Genomic DNA, 15216 nt, shown 5'->3' on the forward strand with positions numbered 1-15216 from the left:
TATATAAACCGCTTGGCTTTCGAAGCCTCTGGGTTGCGCCCCGGCGACAGCCGCTACGACGGAACGCCGCGCGGCTCTACTTGGGTCCAGCAAGTGAGCTACGATGATAAGGCAAGCCCCTTAAGTGCTCTGCACTTAAGAGATTAGATGACTTTCATTCTCGGCCTATGGAATGCAATTCTAGCAGCGCAGATCACCCACAACACACCTGATCCTTGGCCCTAGCTAATTAAAGGCGGGCCTAGGAGATGTATTGTGGCGTTCAACTGAGAAACGTGTGAGAGACATGCACTTATACCTTCACAAGCGATTTGAGCATGATTACAGAAGTAGCAGAGCATGCTTACGTCGATAGCATGTGGGTAGGGCTAACAAGGGCGACTGGCCAAGCCTCTCACTCGTGGTTAACAGACAAAAGAAGGAAGCGACGCAACAAGAAAAGAATTATGCCGATTGGTATCGAGGACACAATCGCACCCCTGAATCTGCTATTGGTGCTGCCTGTACTTCAAAAGTCTCTGAAGCCACTACCTCAGCAGGAGCTGAAAATGTGGTTGTTACGACGCGATTACAAAAAAATAGGGAGGAAGGGGGTGGGGAGGGTTTAACCCGGGTTATGAGGAGTGCCATAGTGGAGGGCTCTGGATTAATTTTGATCACCGGGGAATATTGAAATCTCCAACACACAGGTATCTCGGCTTTCCGCCTTCATCAGAAAAGCTGCCGCGGCGGCCAGGATCGAACCCACATCCTTAGGCTCAGCAGCACAACGCCTTAGCCTTGACGGAAGGTCACAAAGACTAGTCATCCTTGTGATGCAGACATCACTGCAACAGATGATGGTGTATTCATGACAGTCTGGCTTTTAGACATAGACGATTTAGACATAGACGATTGCGGAGTTTGAAATAAAACAATGCTTTCACATTTCAACACGCAAGCATACCCAGAGTGTCTCTGAAATTTTTTCTTCTCAATTACCAATTTAACACTATTCAATTAAAATGTGTAGAGCACTTGCAGCTGATTCTGGTGGTGTCACAGGGCAAATGTTACCTGCGCTTGGACACCGCCGCTGCAATTGTAAATGACGCCAGACAATGTTTCTGCACATTTCACATGAGAAGGCACACATTGAGAATGTACCCGCAACTGTGGGAGGATTTACGTTGGCCCTTGCAGCGAGAGACGCGAGCTGCTTCGTCTGCGACCACAACACCTGAGATAGATGGTACTTTGGTATCAGCTGCATGAAACCTCATAATGAACACACTTTTTCAAGGATGAACACGAGACGACGACAGGCGTGTGAAACTACGATGATGATTGTAGGAACGCACATCACTAGGTCACTTCTTGTTGACAAAATCTGGAACAAAATTGTAAGCACGAGCACGACTAAAATGACACTACAGCACTGTGATGTGATGAAATTGAAACGCCAAGTCCGCAACCTGTTGAAACTTACGCGACTTGTAATGCGCACATTCAGTGTGACTCTAGTAGCCACAGATAACGCGAAGACGGCCAAAAGAGGAAGTTCGTAGAAGCCGCTTTAAACAAGTACACAGATAAATAGCCATTGTGAACCTTCTGGAAGTGTAAACTACGTTGTGATAAACTGGCATGTCCATAAACTTGAGCTAAAACAAACTGTTGTTTTGAAAACTCTTATCAAATCCGACCTCTGTGACGCGTTAGCCATACGCACATAAGCATTTCATGCGGCGCGAACCTAACAACAGCATGTACTGCTCACTTGTGGAATGTTTCTGCCCCACGAATGCTGCTTGTTCAAGAAAAAATATACCGTTCCCTTTTTCAGCAGAGTCGTGGCAACTATATCCTCCGTGTGCTATGAATCAACACAGTCTTTGGATACAAGCACTTTTGAAGCAAAATAAGAAGAAAAAAAGCACTTTTGAAGCAAAAAAAAAAAACTTTCAACCCGTCTGACGAGTGAAACTAGCTTGTGACTGTTTGGATGCCCTAGGCATCTAGCTGACAAACATACGGCAGCTAAAACACATGAAGCACGTCGATTTATCCCACGCTGGGTGTGGTTACGTAAAGACCGATTCACACGGCGGACGATATCACTGATACGGACCGCGAAATGCACACCATTTGATACGACGTCACCGATTCGTGACTCTAGCGAGCGGACCGTGGACGTTGCGGGCTGACAATGCAAGGCTTCATTTCTGTTCGCGATTTTGGCGGGGGAGTACAGCAAAATACTGTGCTTTGGCGCACACAAGGCTGCATAGTCTAGCGACTATGCGTCTCTGCTCGGAGCAGCAGGCGTATTGAGATACGTGGTCGATCTTATGCTGCTCATTCATGTGGCCAATGCTACGGCCATCCTTGTGCAACAATGCTTTCGGTCGATGTCCATCTTTGCTATTACCCTCAACCGCTCGCACCTGTTGCGTTTTTTCCCGTTCGCAGACGGTCCACGCGTCAAGAGCAGGCTTTGTACATCCGCGCTGTCGTCTGCTCGCTTTATCCTTCGTGTGAATGCTTCCTTGAGCCGGACCGTCTGTTGACGTCATCCGACGTCACCAGTCTGGATCCGGACATGTCCGTCGTGTGAATCCCCCTTAAGCAACACACAGACGTGTTCGGAAAATGCAAAACTGGGCACAGGTCACTCTAGAACATTTGCAGTCTCCGATCACGACAGCGTTTACAGGTACCACAGCATTATATGCACGTCGATTTCATCCCCTACGGTCAGAGAAAAAATATTGGCAGGCCAGCAGGCTATCGAAACACACCTTCAAAAACCACTGTCACAAACGCACGTCGAAGCCCAAACACAAAAAGCAGTTAACACTATTTCCCTCTTAACAGTTGAGACGCACACGCACACAGATTGAGCCACTAAAAAAATGCCATGAACGAATTGAGGTTATTCAGTTCTGCAGCTCCGGAGCCGATCTCCGCCGAAGAGTTCAGCGGTTCGTTCAGCGTCACAGAGAGAACTTCATCTGGAGTGTCCACACCCAAATCGCCTAGCTGCGCGTCCAGCAACGGACTCTGTTGGTCTGCAAACATCATCCCTGACGAATCGTCCAAGCTCGACTGCGACTGAAGTGCCTGAATCTGGGACATTGATAGCCCAGACGCCTGCATCTGTACCACCAGGAACCGGTTCTCGGGGTCGTTGGGGTCGAGCTGAGAGTCCGCCGACGCGTACGTGTCGTCAAAGTTCAGGTGCGCCGAGTCCATCAGCATCTGCGCCGTGCTGGCGCTGCTGTTGCCGGACGCGCCGCCGCCTTTCCCTCGTGGCCGGTACGGAACCTTCGCTGTCGCGTTCTCACCGTGGTGTTTCTCGTGGTGCTCTTTGAGCTTGTCCCGGCGTGAGCTGCTGTAGTCGCACTCGCGGCACTTGAACGGCTTGTCGTCCAGGTGAATGCGCTCGTGGCGCACCAAGTGGCTGCGCTCGATGAATGCGCGGCCGCACACTGCGCAGACGTGCGAGCGCACCGCCGTGTGCGTGCGCGTGTGCGCCTCCAGCTGGCTCCGCTTCGGGGACACGTACGCGCAGCCCGCAAATTGGCACCTGAAGACGTTGCCCGTGTGGAGTCGGCGGTGCGAGATGAGGTGCGATTGGTACTTTGCGGTGAAGCCGCAGACGTCGCAGAGATACGGCCGGTCGTCTCGATGACTCTGGAGGTGTTGTTCCAAGGTGCACTTGAGCGCAAACGCGCGCCCGCACAGGTCGCACGCGAACGGCCGCTCGCCCGTGTGGCTGCGCATGTGCACGACCAGGTTGGTCTTCTGGCGGCAGCGGTAGTCGCACGCGCCACAGTGGAACGGCCGCTCGTCCGTGTGCCGCATCCGGTGTAGGAGCAGCAGCTGGATTCGCTCGCACTTGTACGGGCAGGATTCGCACTGGTAGGGGGCCTGGCCGTCGACGCTGAAGTGCCGCTTCATGTGGGTGTAGTACTCGCGGTTCCACTTGCAGCTGAATGAGCAGAGGCTGCACTTGTAGGTGTTGTCGTTCGCGTGCACCCGCATCACGTGCTGCTCGAGCCGCGCGGCACCGTAGCCGACGTAGCTGCAGTGCTCACACTTGACGCCCTCCTTCCAGACAGAGGAGGAGGTCTTTGTCGTAGGTCCGTTGCACGAGTCGTCAGTGGTGCCATCCGTCTCCGAGACCTTGGCGACGTCGTCAGACTTCCCCACCAACAGGTTTCGAAGGATGTGGTGCTTCTCCTCAGCCTCCCCTTCTGTGCTGTTGTCGTCCACGGGCGGTGATTGCTGGTGCAAGTGGTGCACTGTGTCATCTGGAGTCGAGGGGGCGGGGGGGATGCAACAAAAGCAAGTAAAGTGTAATAAAACAAGTGCAGCAGGGCAACATGATCACCAGTACTTGAGCTATTTCCAGATGGGAAAAATACCAAAGGCATGCATGAGTTCTTGGTTTGCCAAGATGGCCAACATGCTAACTGGTACTGCAAGGAAGTCCATTGTCCTTTCAAATGAGTTGGTTAAAGTCATGCGCTATAATGACAGCTGAGGGGTGCATTCGTACGCACACAAACACACACTCCTCCTGAATCCTGAACGCCACACGCTGTCCTTTTCGACGGCTATCACGACTCTGCTCCTACTAGACGGCAACTCACGCGGGAACTCGATATGACTCCCCAAGAGCAACAATGTCGTCCGATTCTACTCTACTCACTACTTATCCACCTGGTCTCTCATTAGTAATAAGGTGGGTTACAATGACAGTGATAAGGACAATGTGATGCACAAACACAAACTGTAGCTCACGGCCAGGCATAATCCATAATGTACGATATAAAGTGTGGTTAAGTCAAGTCGTGTGCCCTTCCTGGCGCAACCGTAGCGACAACAAGCAGCGCAGCAAGGACTCACCCAGCCCGAGGATGCCGTCGTCATCTCTGCCCAGGAGCTCGCCACAGTCATCCGACGAGAGCGTGTCTTCGTCGTCCTCGTCCGCCGACCTCGCGGCGCCAGGTGAGGAGTCCCGCGCCTCCCCCGACATCTCCGCGCACAGAGCTTCGATGGCTGCGGAGACGGCAAGGTTCATGAATCCCTCCAGGTCAGTATTCTCGGGCGCAGCAAACTCCTTCCTCAGACGCTCCCGATCGTCTGCCCTAGGGCACCGCGGTGCCTCTATCATGTGGCTCTCTAACGTCTCGAAGAGAAAGTGGAGACACCGCCTGCTCAGCTTAAACACCGGGTCGCCGCTCAGGCACTGCGCCAACGTGTCCCTGTCGACCGACGGCCAGTCGATGAACGTCAGCAGGAAGCGTAGCCAGCCCTCCCGTTCTTCCAGATCATGGGCGACCCACCGTGTGACCAGGTTCAGCATCGGCGCCCCCTGTGGCAGACAAAGCTTGCGGTCCGAGATGAAGGCCACGAAGCGCTCCCGGTCAAGCCGCAGCAGCCTCGGGTCGCCGAGCACCTCCTCCACGTTCTCGCTGACAAAGCCTGCCACCGCCTTGAGCAGGGTGGGCACGTTGTACGCTTCGGCCAGTTCCTTTAACGCCAGACAGTTGGCGAGGTTCAAGTTGTGCTCCAAGTACTCGGCGCAGTAGTTCTTGAGCTTGAAGATGAGAAAGTGGTTCGAGAGCTGAAGAAGCTCGGCCACGTTTCCGCGGTGGATGCTGATGCAGCCCGAGTACATGTACCGCAGCAGCGACTGGAAGGCCGCGTGGTTGCGGCACGACACGCTGAGCTGCTCGACCGCCACTTTGCGCATGCGCAGGATGGAGTCGAAGTAGGGGCTGCACGAGGCCAGCACGCTGCGGTGCGCCCGGTACTGGCGGCCCTCGACGTGAAGCACGATGTCGCAGAAGCGTCCCTTCTCCTGCTGCTGCCGCAGGCTGCTCAGAACGTGGCCGCAGTGCGCGTTTTCGGCGAAGTTCATGACGCTGCCGCTGGCAAAACCTGACCGCGGCGCCATTATACCTTCCGGTTCCTCGAAAGAACTAGCGCGATTACTCTAGGTCGGCTAGATCACGCACAATCTGAACACAATTAATTGCGCGCTCTGAACAGTGAAACCAAAACAACGCAATCAACGCCGGCACGACTCGGACGTTGGGGTAACAACAAACGCACCGGCTGTCAAATGAAACATTTTTAACTGTGAAACGACCGTGTTTTGCATAAGTAGCGTGAACGATGGCAAACGACTCACGGTTCTAGTTGCCGACACCATGGGCGAGAGATAGCGGGCAAACCTAGCGGGCCAGTGCCTTCTGCACCGTAACAAGGACAACGCTACAGCGAGCGGCTAAAAACAAAGAATGAAGTAACACGGTCCTGGCTGGGTACCTTACCGACAGAACCAAACAAAATCTAAACGGTCGGAGGTGCCGATCAACGCGATACATTCGGAGATAACGAGAGGCCGCTCGTAAGCGGGACCGTTAGGCTTACAAACAATTAACGAGTCTGGAGCTGGTTGCGCGACATCTGACGGGGTGCAACCGTTTACAATTAATTCTGGCTGTAGGAAAAAAAGAACCGCGCAAGAGTAAACATAAAAGGGGCTAAAACAGAGCCTTGCGGCACACCCGACGAGACGACGCTGCAGTACTTCGGGATTCGCAACGCCCGACTCCGCCAAGCGTTGTACGGGGAAGCCAAGCAGGTGATGGATAGTTGCCATGGTTACGAGAGCGAAAGCGTGGGACGCAGGGTGCATCCCTTGTTCGGATCGTCAGGAAACTAGTTTGGTGAATGCCGGGAATAGGCGACTTGGCAGTGAAGAAAAGCATCCCGAACATTGCCTTGAAAAGCCTAAAAAGTGAAGCACACTGTATTTGATACATGGTGTGTCGTTGTCTGCCTTTCACCCGCAGATCGCCGTAAGACTTGCCTTTTTTTTATATTTTCCTTTGGAGGCATATCGTGACATCTCGCGTGCTTCTGGACACTCCGTTTTAGGTGTAATCATGTTTCATAGTCGTTCCGTTCTCGGTTGCCTCCGATGGAGCAAAATGTTGTTGCCTTCGCATGCACTCGGCGACCAAAATTCGCCCGCACAACTGTTCAAGATTGTCTTCGAATCACACATTTTGTAGCAACGGATCGAAACAACGACAACGTACCTACTCTCACAAACGCTCAACTTTTTGTTACAACCCGCTGAAGTAGCCGATGTCACTACAAAAGCGCGAATGCGGCAACAGTAACAACAGTTTGACAACGACAGGGATGTTAATGGCGGTTCATACGAAGCCGGCGCTGAGCGATTCTCAATTTTCAGCACCGATACAACATAATTGCAGTCAAATATCTCGCTCGTAATTCACAAAAACAATGCGCTAAGCAACAACAGAGCAGCGCGCCAGGTACATACCGCTGACACCTCCGGGACCAACACATCCGAACCGTTGCAGACGTTGAAGCGACGCTCAAGCTCGAACAAAGGGCATTATCGAGGCTCACCCAAGTTTGAAAACCACTTCGGACACACCCGGCGGCGGTTAACACTTCCAAGAGGCTGCAAGGTGCAAGCAGCGAACGCCTGACAAGCCAGATTAGCCCCGCGGTTTCGCTTAGGCTTTGTTTTTTATTTCTCCGACTGCGCAATAATTTTAAAGCTCGCCAGGAAACAAGCGCAGCACGAGAGGCGACGGCGGTCGAGGGGAAGAGAAAGTAGCGAGGCGAGCGAGGAGGTTAAGGAGGAAGGCAGGTGGAGAGGATACGCGTTGAGAGAAAGAGCGAAATGAGTAAGGGAGAGAGAAACTAACCTTTCTTTTTCTCGGTGTCGGAGGGGAGCGCATTTGCGGAGCACCGGTCGCTGTCGGAGTGCGATGGTGGACGTCCCGAGGTTTGACCAAGCCACTGAGGACCCTAGAAGCGGTCATTAACCTTACCGGCCGAAACTCGCGCCTTCGCCGCGTGTGACCGCAGCTCCGTGCGCGCTAGATCACCCGTATTGGCCGGCTAACCGGACTGACTGCAGGCGCTACCGACGCAACATGGCCGACGTTGTGGAGTCGAGTCGCTTCGATGTGGAACTACAAGATTCGCCCGGCCTGCTCTCGAAGCAGGCTGGCTCGCCGTACGTCAGGGACCGTAAGGCTATGGACGGCTCAAGCAAACCCAGGGTAAGCAACTGTTGGGCCCCGACGGAGCTGAGTCGGCCGAGGGGTTGAAAACTCAACGTGCGCCGTGAACGAGAGCCTCCCATTTGCACGCCGCTTGCGGTTTACCAGGGAAGTGTGCGTGTGCCGTGTGTGTTTATCTTTGCCGCTGAGTTGTGCTGGGCGACTCGGGAGTGGTCACACCCCGGGGACACGCGTTCTCTTGACAGCAGTGCCCTTTTCTAGCGATCGGCTTTGATCAACGCGTGCTACGTAGCGGCGCGCCAACCCGTCGGGTGGTATGAATGACAACCCCGTTAACGTGTCGCTCACGGCCGTCACAACGTGTGCCCAAGCGCCCGTCTGGCGGTCGAAAAACGTCATTCCGGGTCCCCGTCTGTAGGACGTGTATCCGCCCTGTAGCCGCGGCTTCTGAATTGCCTTGCATGACCTACTGATTGCGGCGACGCGGCCGCTTTGAAACCGAGTACGACCGTGTGAGCGGCGGCGAGCCACGCTGTAGATAGCACGAGCATTGCGGTGAAGGCTGTGCTAAAGGTGCTGGTTTTAAACGAAAAGAGAAACGGGAAATAGTCCAGCGTTGAAGCGTAACCAAGTGGGGGACACTGGAGATCTCCCCGGTTTCTGCGCAATAGCGGTGACTGTTGGGTATTTCGCCCGAGTTGCGACACAAAGCGACAGACACAATAAAGGTTGCTGAAACTGCACGCTTCTACGCTTTCTATTTCTACACTGCGGTGCGGCAACTGTAAGTTTTTTTTTTGTTTTAAATTTTAACCTTGCCGTCGTACCAGTGCGCGCTTCAAAGTGTAACGTGCAAAAATGTTCCCCCCCTTCCTGTGCTTCTCGTTTTTATTTTCCGTTTTCGATGTTTATTTTGAGCGGGAAGTGTTCGTTCGTCATATAAAAGTACGGGTGGGTCATGTTTTTTTGTTGGTGTGGCTGGAAGTTTCGTGATGTATGCGTATGCGGTACGTTGTTGTAGCAGGTGCGTTTTATTTTCTGTGTGAATAGTTTTTAGCGCCTAAAACGCGTCTCGCTTTACCAATAGGCATGCACTATTTTACCCCAGAGCGCTTTTTCTGCGCGGCAGATCTGCGACAAAATAAATAAATAAATAAATAAACGTTCGCAGCCGCGAGGCTTTTGCGCATGTTCAGGTAGCTGCACACGTGAGTTGAAACCGAGTAGCAACACGAATTTCTTTTTCTGGACATGTGCGCGGGCAATGTTTAAATAGATCGCTTGGTGACAGCGTTTGCATTGTTGTTGAAATAGGTTTCGGATGGGTTGCCCTGATGTCCCGAGCAATGGCGTATGCAAGGTTTCATTTCGGGAAGAACCAGACTCCAAGAGAGAGAGCACGAACGAAAAAAAAAAAAAGCGCGAAAAGAAAAAAAAAAAACGCTAATTGTCAACTCAAAATAAAGAAAAGCAAAACACTATACATGACCTTCGTTTTTATTTGTTTTTATTCAACGGGCTGCGAAAGAGGTGATTATCGTCGTGCGAATCAGCGTAGCTAGCAGCAGGAAAAAAAAAATTGTCAGTACTCTATTGAGAGGCTAGGGTTAGTGACCTCCCGAGCTAGAAAAATTTGGGTAGCCCTTTCCCTCCCTTTTCTTTTCACGCCAGTGGCCCTAAGCCCCTGGGAGCGGAATGTCGCCTGCTAGGCTAAACAATCAGAAGGCCATTTAATCAAAATTCAAATTGATTGATTGATTGATTGTGGGGTTTAACGCGCCGACGCAACGCAGGCGATGAGGCGCGCCGTAGTGGAGGGCTCCGGATTAATTTTGACCACCTGGGGATCTTTAACGTGCGCCGAAATCTCGAACACACGGGCGTTTTTGCTTTTCGCCTCCATCAGAAAAGCGGCCGCCGCGGCCGGGAATCGAACCCGCGACCTCGTGCTCAGCAGCGCAACGCCTTAGCCACTGAGCCACCGCGGCGGGTCAAAATTCAAATTGGCTAGTCATCAGCATTGAACGGTCTTGTAAAGTATCCACATGAATAGCCATTGCAGTCTGGGTTAAAGGGTGCAGGGATTTGAAATCACGACGATATATCGACGTACCCGGTGTAAATGGCACCACAGCTCATAGCTTAACCTAGTGTCACTAGCTTAACCAATGCAGGCGGCATGGGTGGAACTATATTACTCACATGAATGAATTGGAGTGATTTGAGGAGTTCAAGAACTGGGAAACTACTGACTGTCATTGATTTTAAATCCTTGTTGAAATGTGCAGATGAACCAAAAGCACGCGTGCAAGAGAACGTACGGTAGCAGATGTATTTCGCAGCGGCTTGAAAGAGACCTACAGCGGAAAGGAAACCGACTTGGTTATATGCGGTGTTTCTTTAAAATCAGGAACGATTTGCTTTCTCCCCACACTAGTTCGGTCCTGGAAAAACTTCGAATAAAGCGATTTCGTTATACCGAGCGTTTACTGTAGGGAATAAGACACAATTGAAGGATTGACACAATTTCTGTTTGGGTTACAAAATTTATTTATTTTTTAAACTGCGTGCGCAGGGCACCACTGGGCGAAGTTGGGGGGGAGGGGGGGGGGGGGCTCAAAAGAAAAACAAACCAATAAATCAGTTCAAAAAAACCTTGACGGTACAGGTGGCGTACTCTACACAACATTATATTCTTTATTGACTTTATGTTTCTGAGCGTTGCAAAAATGCCAATAGTTGCGTTGAGAACAGATGTTGCGGAAGCGTGGTGCATCCCTTCCAACCGAAAAATAATTACAGTGAAACCTTGTTAAACCGTACCTGACGGGGACGCGAAGAAAGTACGTACTAACCGGCACTACGGTCTATCCGAGTGCATTATGTTAAAGGGAAACCGAGACGGGGATTCGGGTTAACTACGTATAAAAAGAAACTACGGCTTATGCGGGTACGGTTTAGCTAGATTTCACTGCATTGCTATCCGCTTTTTGACGGTAGGCGGAGTCGACGGCCTGGTCCAATCCCCCCTCTCCTTTTTTTTTATTTTATTTTGCTTAGCAGTGGTTTTCACTCCTCTAGCACGGAGCCTGTTGGCTGTCATGACCGCATACCCTACTGAGCTAATTGCCGTGGCCATTACGAGAACGATAAGGTCGGCCGTAAGTCAATCTTGAGAACTACCGCCACCATGGGAGTGTCAAGTGCCGGGCGTTGTCGCGAATCTTGCAACATTTATCTGACCCCGCGGCGTAATGGGTGAGCCCTTCGAGCTCCCGATTGCGCCACGAAAATAAAATAAGAGAGCAGACTGCTGTGCATTGCGATATGGGAACACAGTAAGGGGAAAGCCCGAGCCTTGGATGTAAAATAAATGATTATAAATATAAAAGGCAGTAGAGGTTGGTACGACATAAAATGGCGTCACGTTGAATTTTTAAAATGGTAGGTCAATAATAAAAGGGCGTGGTCTTAAGTTAATAACAAATTAGGTGACATAAAGCTGCTCCTTATTCATGTAGTGAAGAAGAATATGTAAAGAGCACTGTAGCGAATCCCAGATGCGTTACCGTGAGTTTTTGAGTGTTTTGAATGCGCCCCTAAGCTTCTCACACGGATCTCCTTCGTGAGAGAGAGAGAGAGAGAATAACTTTATTTCTGACGAGGCTCAGTCATAGCGAGAGTCCCTCAGGGGAGGGAGGCGCGCCAGGTAATCCTGAGCCCTAGTGGCGGTCAGGAGCTGTAGCTCGGGCGAGGAGCTCCCGGTCACCTCCAGCCAGGTAGTGGGAGGGTTGGGTAAACGAAGGGTTGGGTAAAGAGGGGCATTCCCAAATGGCGTGTGGCGTGCAGAGCCTTCTATACAACTACAGTTGTATAGAAGGCTCTGGTGGCGTGGTGTCTCGAGCGCCACATGCCGGGCAGTTTGGGCGGGGATATTGAACTACGGCCGCGTATACAAAACGGACGCGCCCTCCTAGTGCCGGTTATGGCCCCACAAACTTAATCAACTGTACGAGTCTGAGCAGCTGCAAAGACGACGCGCGTGACGGCGCCGGCTGTCTTCAAACTGTCATCTCCCTAGGCGCCAATTTCAAACAGGCCACGCGGGAAATGGCCGCATGGTACTGAAATCTCGGCTGGTTCAGGCTAGTCTTTTCATTCTTTAAGCCCTGATTACATACTGGCATGTTCTGGACTGCGCTACGCATGCGCATTTGGGTGATACTGTCGACTGCGCCATTTGGATCGGTGCTAGCGCAACGCAATTATAAAATGGCTGCTCTCGGAGCAAAGAAGCTAGAAAGGCGTAAAAACACTTGTATTTTGTTTCCTCCTACACATCCTCGTTTACTTTCGCTTACTGATGGGTCTTAATTTGACATATTCAATATACGCCGAAACTTAAATATCCGTGAACACATTTAAACGCCATTACATTAGAATTTTAGTCATTTGCTGTCCGACGAATTCCACACACGCAAAAAGCACGTTATCTACAGCTCAGTGTAATTAATTGCTGGCTGACTTATTTGCAGTCCAGCAGACGACCACCGAACGAGCAGTCTGGGAAGGCTACTAGGCGTTTCTTTTTTGTGTCCCACTTTCCATGCTGGGGAATTACCGGGTTGCTTGGCGCTAACCCGGGCTCGTTACCTATGATATCAACAGTCAGCACGACGCACCCTTGAAAATACAAATCACACGTGGCTCGTTTCGCGCCCAAGAAATACCTGGGGGGAAGGCGCTAACCGGTGAATTTCGTGTACTGTTGTGAAATAGTCTTGCAGACGACAAACAGGCTAGTAATCTGGCAAGGTCAAGAGTTTCTGCGCATTTCACATGGATATATGAGTGGCAGCTCGCATAATATATTTATCTGAAATTCAAAGAAACTGGCGGCTTTGCCAGATTACTAGCCTGTTTGTCGTCGGCGAGACTCTTTCACAACCGTGTACATGAAGTTAGCTAATGACGGGAATGAAGGTGGTGGGAAGGAATATTTTCTTGGTTCGATAAAGACCGCGTTTTCATAGCCGACTAGCTATGTTGCGGCTGATAGTGAAGACAAAATACAACAAGAGCGCAAATGTTCAAACAAGTTCAAATTTAGCGCTACAACTACGTCAGCAGTGACGCAATAGAGGCAACTACTAAAAACAATACAGTAGCCGACCGAGTTTTCGGACCTGGAGGGGAACGAAAAATAGTCAGAATAAAAGAGCAGTCCGAAAAAATCCGTGAGTCATTACTCCTATAGGACAACTAGCGGTACCTTGGGGAAGTCCGGAATATCCAGCCATTCCGAATTTTCAGAGTCCAAAAAAGCGGTCGGCTACTGTAGTTACGAGTGTGCTAACTGCATGTTGACGTACAAGTCGTATGATTTAACGGAACTGAAGGCACCACTGCAATCAGTCATGTTTAGCAGTGGCTTTGGGCGGTGGCTGCCAATAGCACAATCTTGTTAGTCCCTGTGACGTCATAAGGACCCTGCGAGGAACTAGCTGGTGGGTTGCCACCAGTTGCCAATATACCTCATCTCTCTTCACTACGATCCGGACCAATTGCATGAAGTTTGCATTGAAATTGACGCCGTTATAATTGGGTCAGTACAGTCTTTTAATTAAAAATGCAGTGAACTTGTGGTTTTCTTTGAGGGTGAAAGAGGAGTTACACGTTACGCTCAGCAGCGCCACCCCTCGCCTTTTTGCAGGGCAGTCTAAAGGAAGGTTGACTCCAGGTCATCGACAATGTTACCGGTATTCTTGGGTTGGTTAGGTTCAGACAAACGTAAACTAACTTCGGCTGACGCGCCCAATAGCCGAACAAGAGCAAAGTTGAGGTTGTGGAGCGCTGGTTATTCCGCTCTATCGGATCTTTTTCATACTTGGCTCAGTTGGACGTCGTCTCACACACTAACAAGCGTTAACACCTGGCTTTATTGGGACCGTCATCTTACGACATCAGAATCTTTAAGCTTGCGAGTGCTTCGTTCGAATACTATTCAAACAAAAAATGTCGCTATAGCAAAAAAAAAAAAAAAAGCACGCCCGTCGACACAATCAGTCGCTTTCGAAGACAAAGACTCTGGTTACCAGGCAGACACTATGCGTCAGTTATTTTACGCTGTACCTAGCAGACTATCGTGAGCGTCACACTTGTTTTAGTGAATTTGTACTTAGCAGACGATTATGAGCGTCGCTCTTGTCTTACGCTGTGCTTAGCAGACGACCGTGAGCGTCGCACTTGTTTTAGTTCGTACTTAGCAGACTATCATGAGCGTCACACTTTTCTTACCCTAGCGGACGATTATGGACTTCACTTGTTTCACATTGTATTTAGCAGACGATCATGAGCCTCACACGTGTTTTAGTTTGCATTTAGCAGACGATTATGAGCGTCACGCTTTTCTTACACTGTAGCCAGCGGACGACAGTGGGCGTCACCAGAGTTACTTGATGCTACATCGAAGAGCTCTGGGGCGTCACTTGTTTAGCGATATACTTGGCAGACGACCATGAGCGTCACACGTGTGTTAAGTTTTCATTAGCAGACGATCAAGGCTGACGACTAGCAGAGGAGGGCCGTACTTAGCAGACGATCATGAGCCTCACACTTGTTTTAGTTTGCACTTAGCAGACGATTATGAGCGTCACTCTTTTCTTACACTGTAGCTAACGGACGATTATGGGCTTCACATGTTTAGCGATGTACTTGGCAGACGATCATGAGCGTCACACTCGTGTTTCGTTTTAGTTAGCAGACGATCAAGGCTGGCGACTAGCAAAGGTGGCTATACTTTTGTATAGCCTGACGCAGCCACAGCACCCACCAGTGTTGCACGCAACGGCAAACAACGTCGCGTGCGCGTATCACGCTTCTTGAAGAAATAGAAAGGTGATTTATAGGTATTTCAAGAGCCCTATAACAAAGATCAACTGGGCGAATCGCCCGCCTGTTTATGTGCCCGCACGCACACGGTCACGCTTTCGTACATGTGAAAGGGACAACGAGCGTTGCGAGGTCTCCGAATCCGGTATGTCACCGGCAGGTACTCTTTGCCAGGATTTCTGGCGCGTTGTTGGCGCAATCCCCGTGCCCGAACGGTGTACGAGTAGCCAAGCTGTCCGAGGCGGCTGCTGGGAGGCGA

General features: G+C 50.9%; 2 protein-coding genes across 3 annotated transcripts in view; one reads left to right on the top strand and one right to left on the bottom strand.

Annotated features, from left to right (window-relative positions):
* Nucleotides 1–529: 529 nt before the first annotated feature.
* On the bottom strand, nt 530–7340 carry LOC144159360 (uncharacterized). Its single transcript, XM_077690784.1, has 2 exons — nt 4894–7340; nt 530–4295 (listed from the first exon to the last, which is right to left on the bottom strand). The coding sequence occupies exons 1-2, from the start codon at nt 5945–5947 to the stop codon at nt 2887–2889; spliced, it is 2463 nt and encodes an 820-aa protein (XP_077546910.1). The 5' UTR covers nt 5948–7340; the 3' UTR covers nt 530–2886.
* Nucleotides 7341–7768: 428 nt separating this feature from the next.
* The window catches only part of LOC144159361 (adenosylhomocysteinase-like 1), a 267623-nt gene continuing 260175 nt past the window's right edge, over nt 7769–15216 (top strand). Inside the window, exon 1 of one of the 2 annotated variants that reach the window (XM_077690785.1) lies at nt 7769–8105. In XM_077690785.1, the coding sequence (XP_077546911.1) occupies nt 7977–8105 (129 nt within the window). In that variant the 5' untranslated portion in view covers nt 7769–7976. The remainder of the gene's footprint in view (nt 8106–15216) is intronic. The other variant, XM_077690788.1, reaches the window with a different exon arrangement.

Source organism: Haemaphysalis longicornis, unplaced genomic scaffold (assembly GCF_048455015.1).
Source record: "Haemaphysalis longicornis isolate Haplotype H1 unplaced genomic scaffold, Haemaphysalis longicornis Haplotype H1 scaffold_10, whole genome shotgun sequence".
Lineage (NCBI taxonomy): Eukaryota > Metazoa > Arthropoda > Arachnida > Ixodida > Ixodidae > Haemaphysalis > Haemaphysalis longicornis.

Bases quoted from the DNA above. Each gene is read 5' to 3' on its own strand.
- LOC144159360 (XM_077690784.1), bottom strand. From the start codon at position 5,947: ATGGCGCCGCGGTCAGGTTTTGCCAGCGGCAGCGTCATGAACTTCGCC. The intron at 4,296-4,893 runs GTGAGTCCTTGC...CCTCGACTCCAG, and splicing joins CGACGGCATCCTCGGGCTGG to ATGACACAGTGCACCACTTG.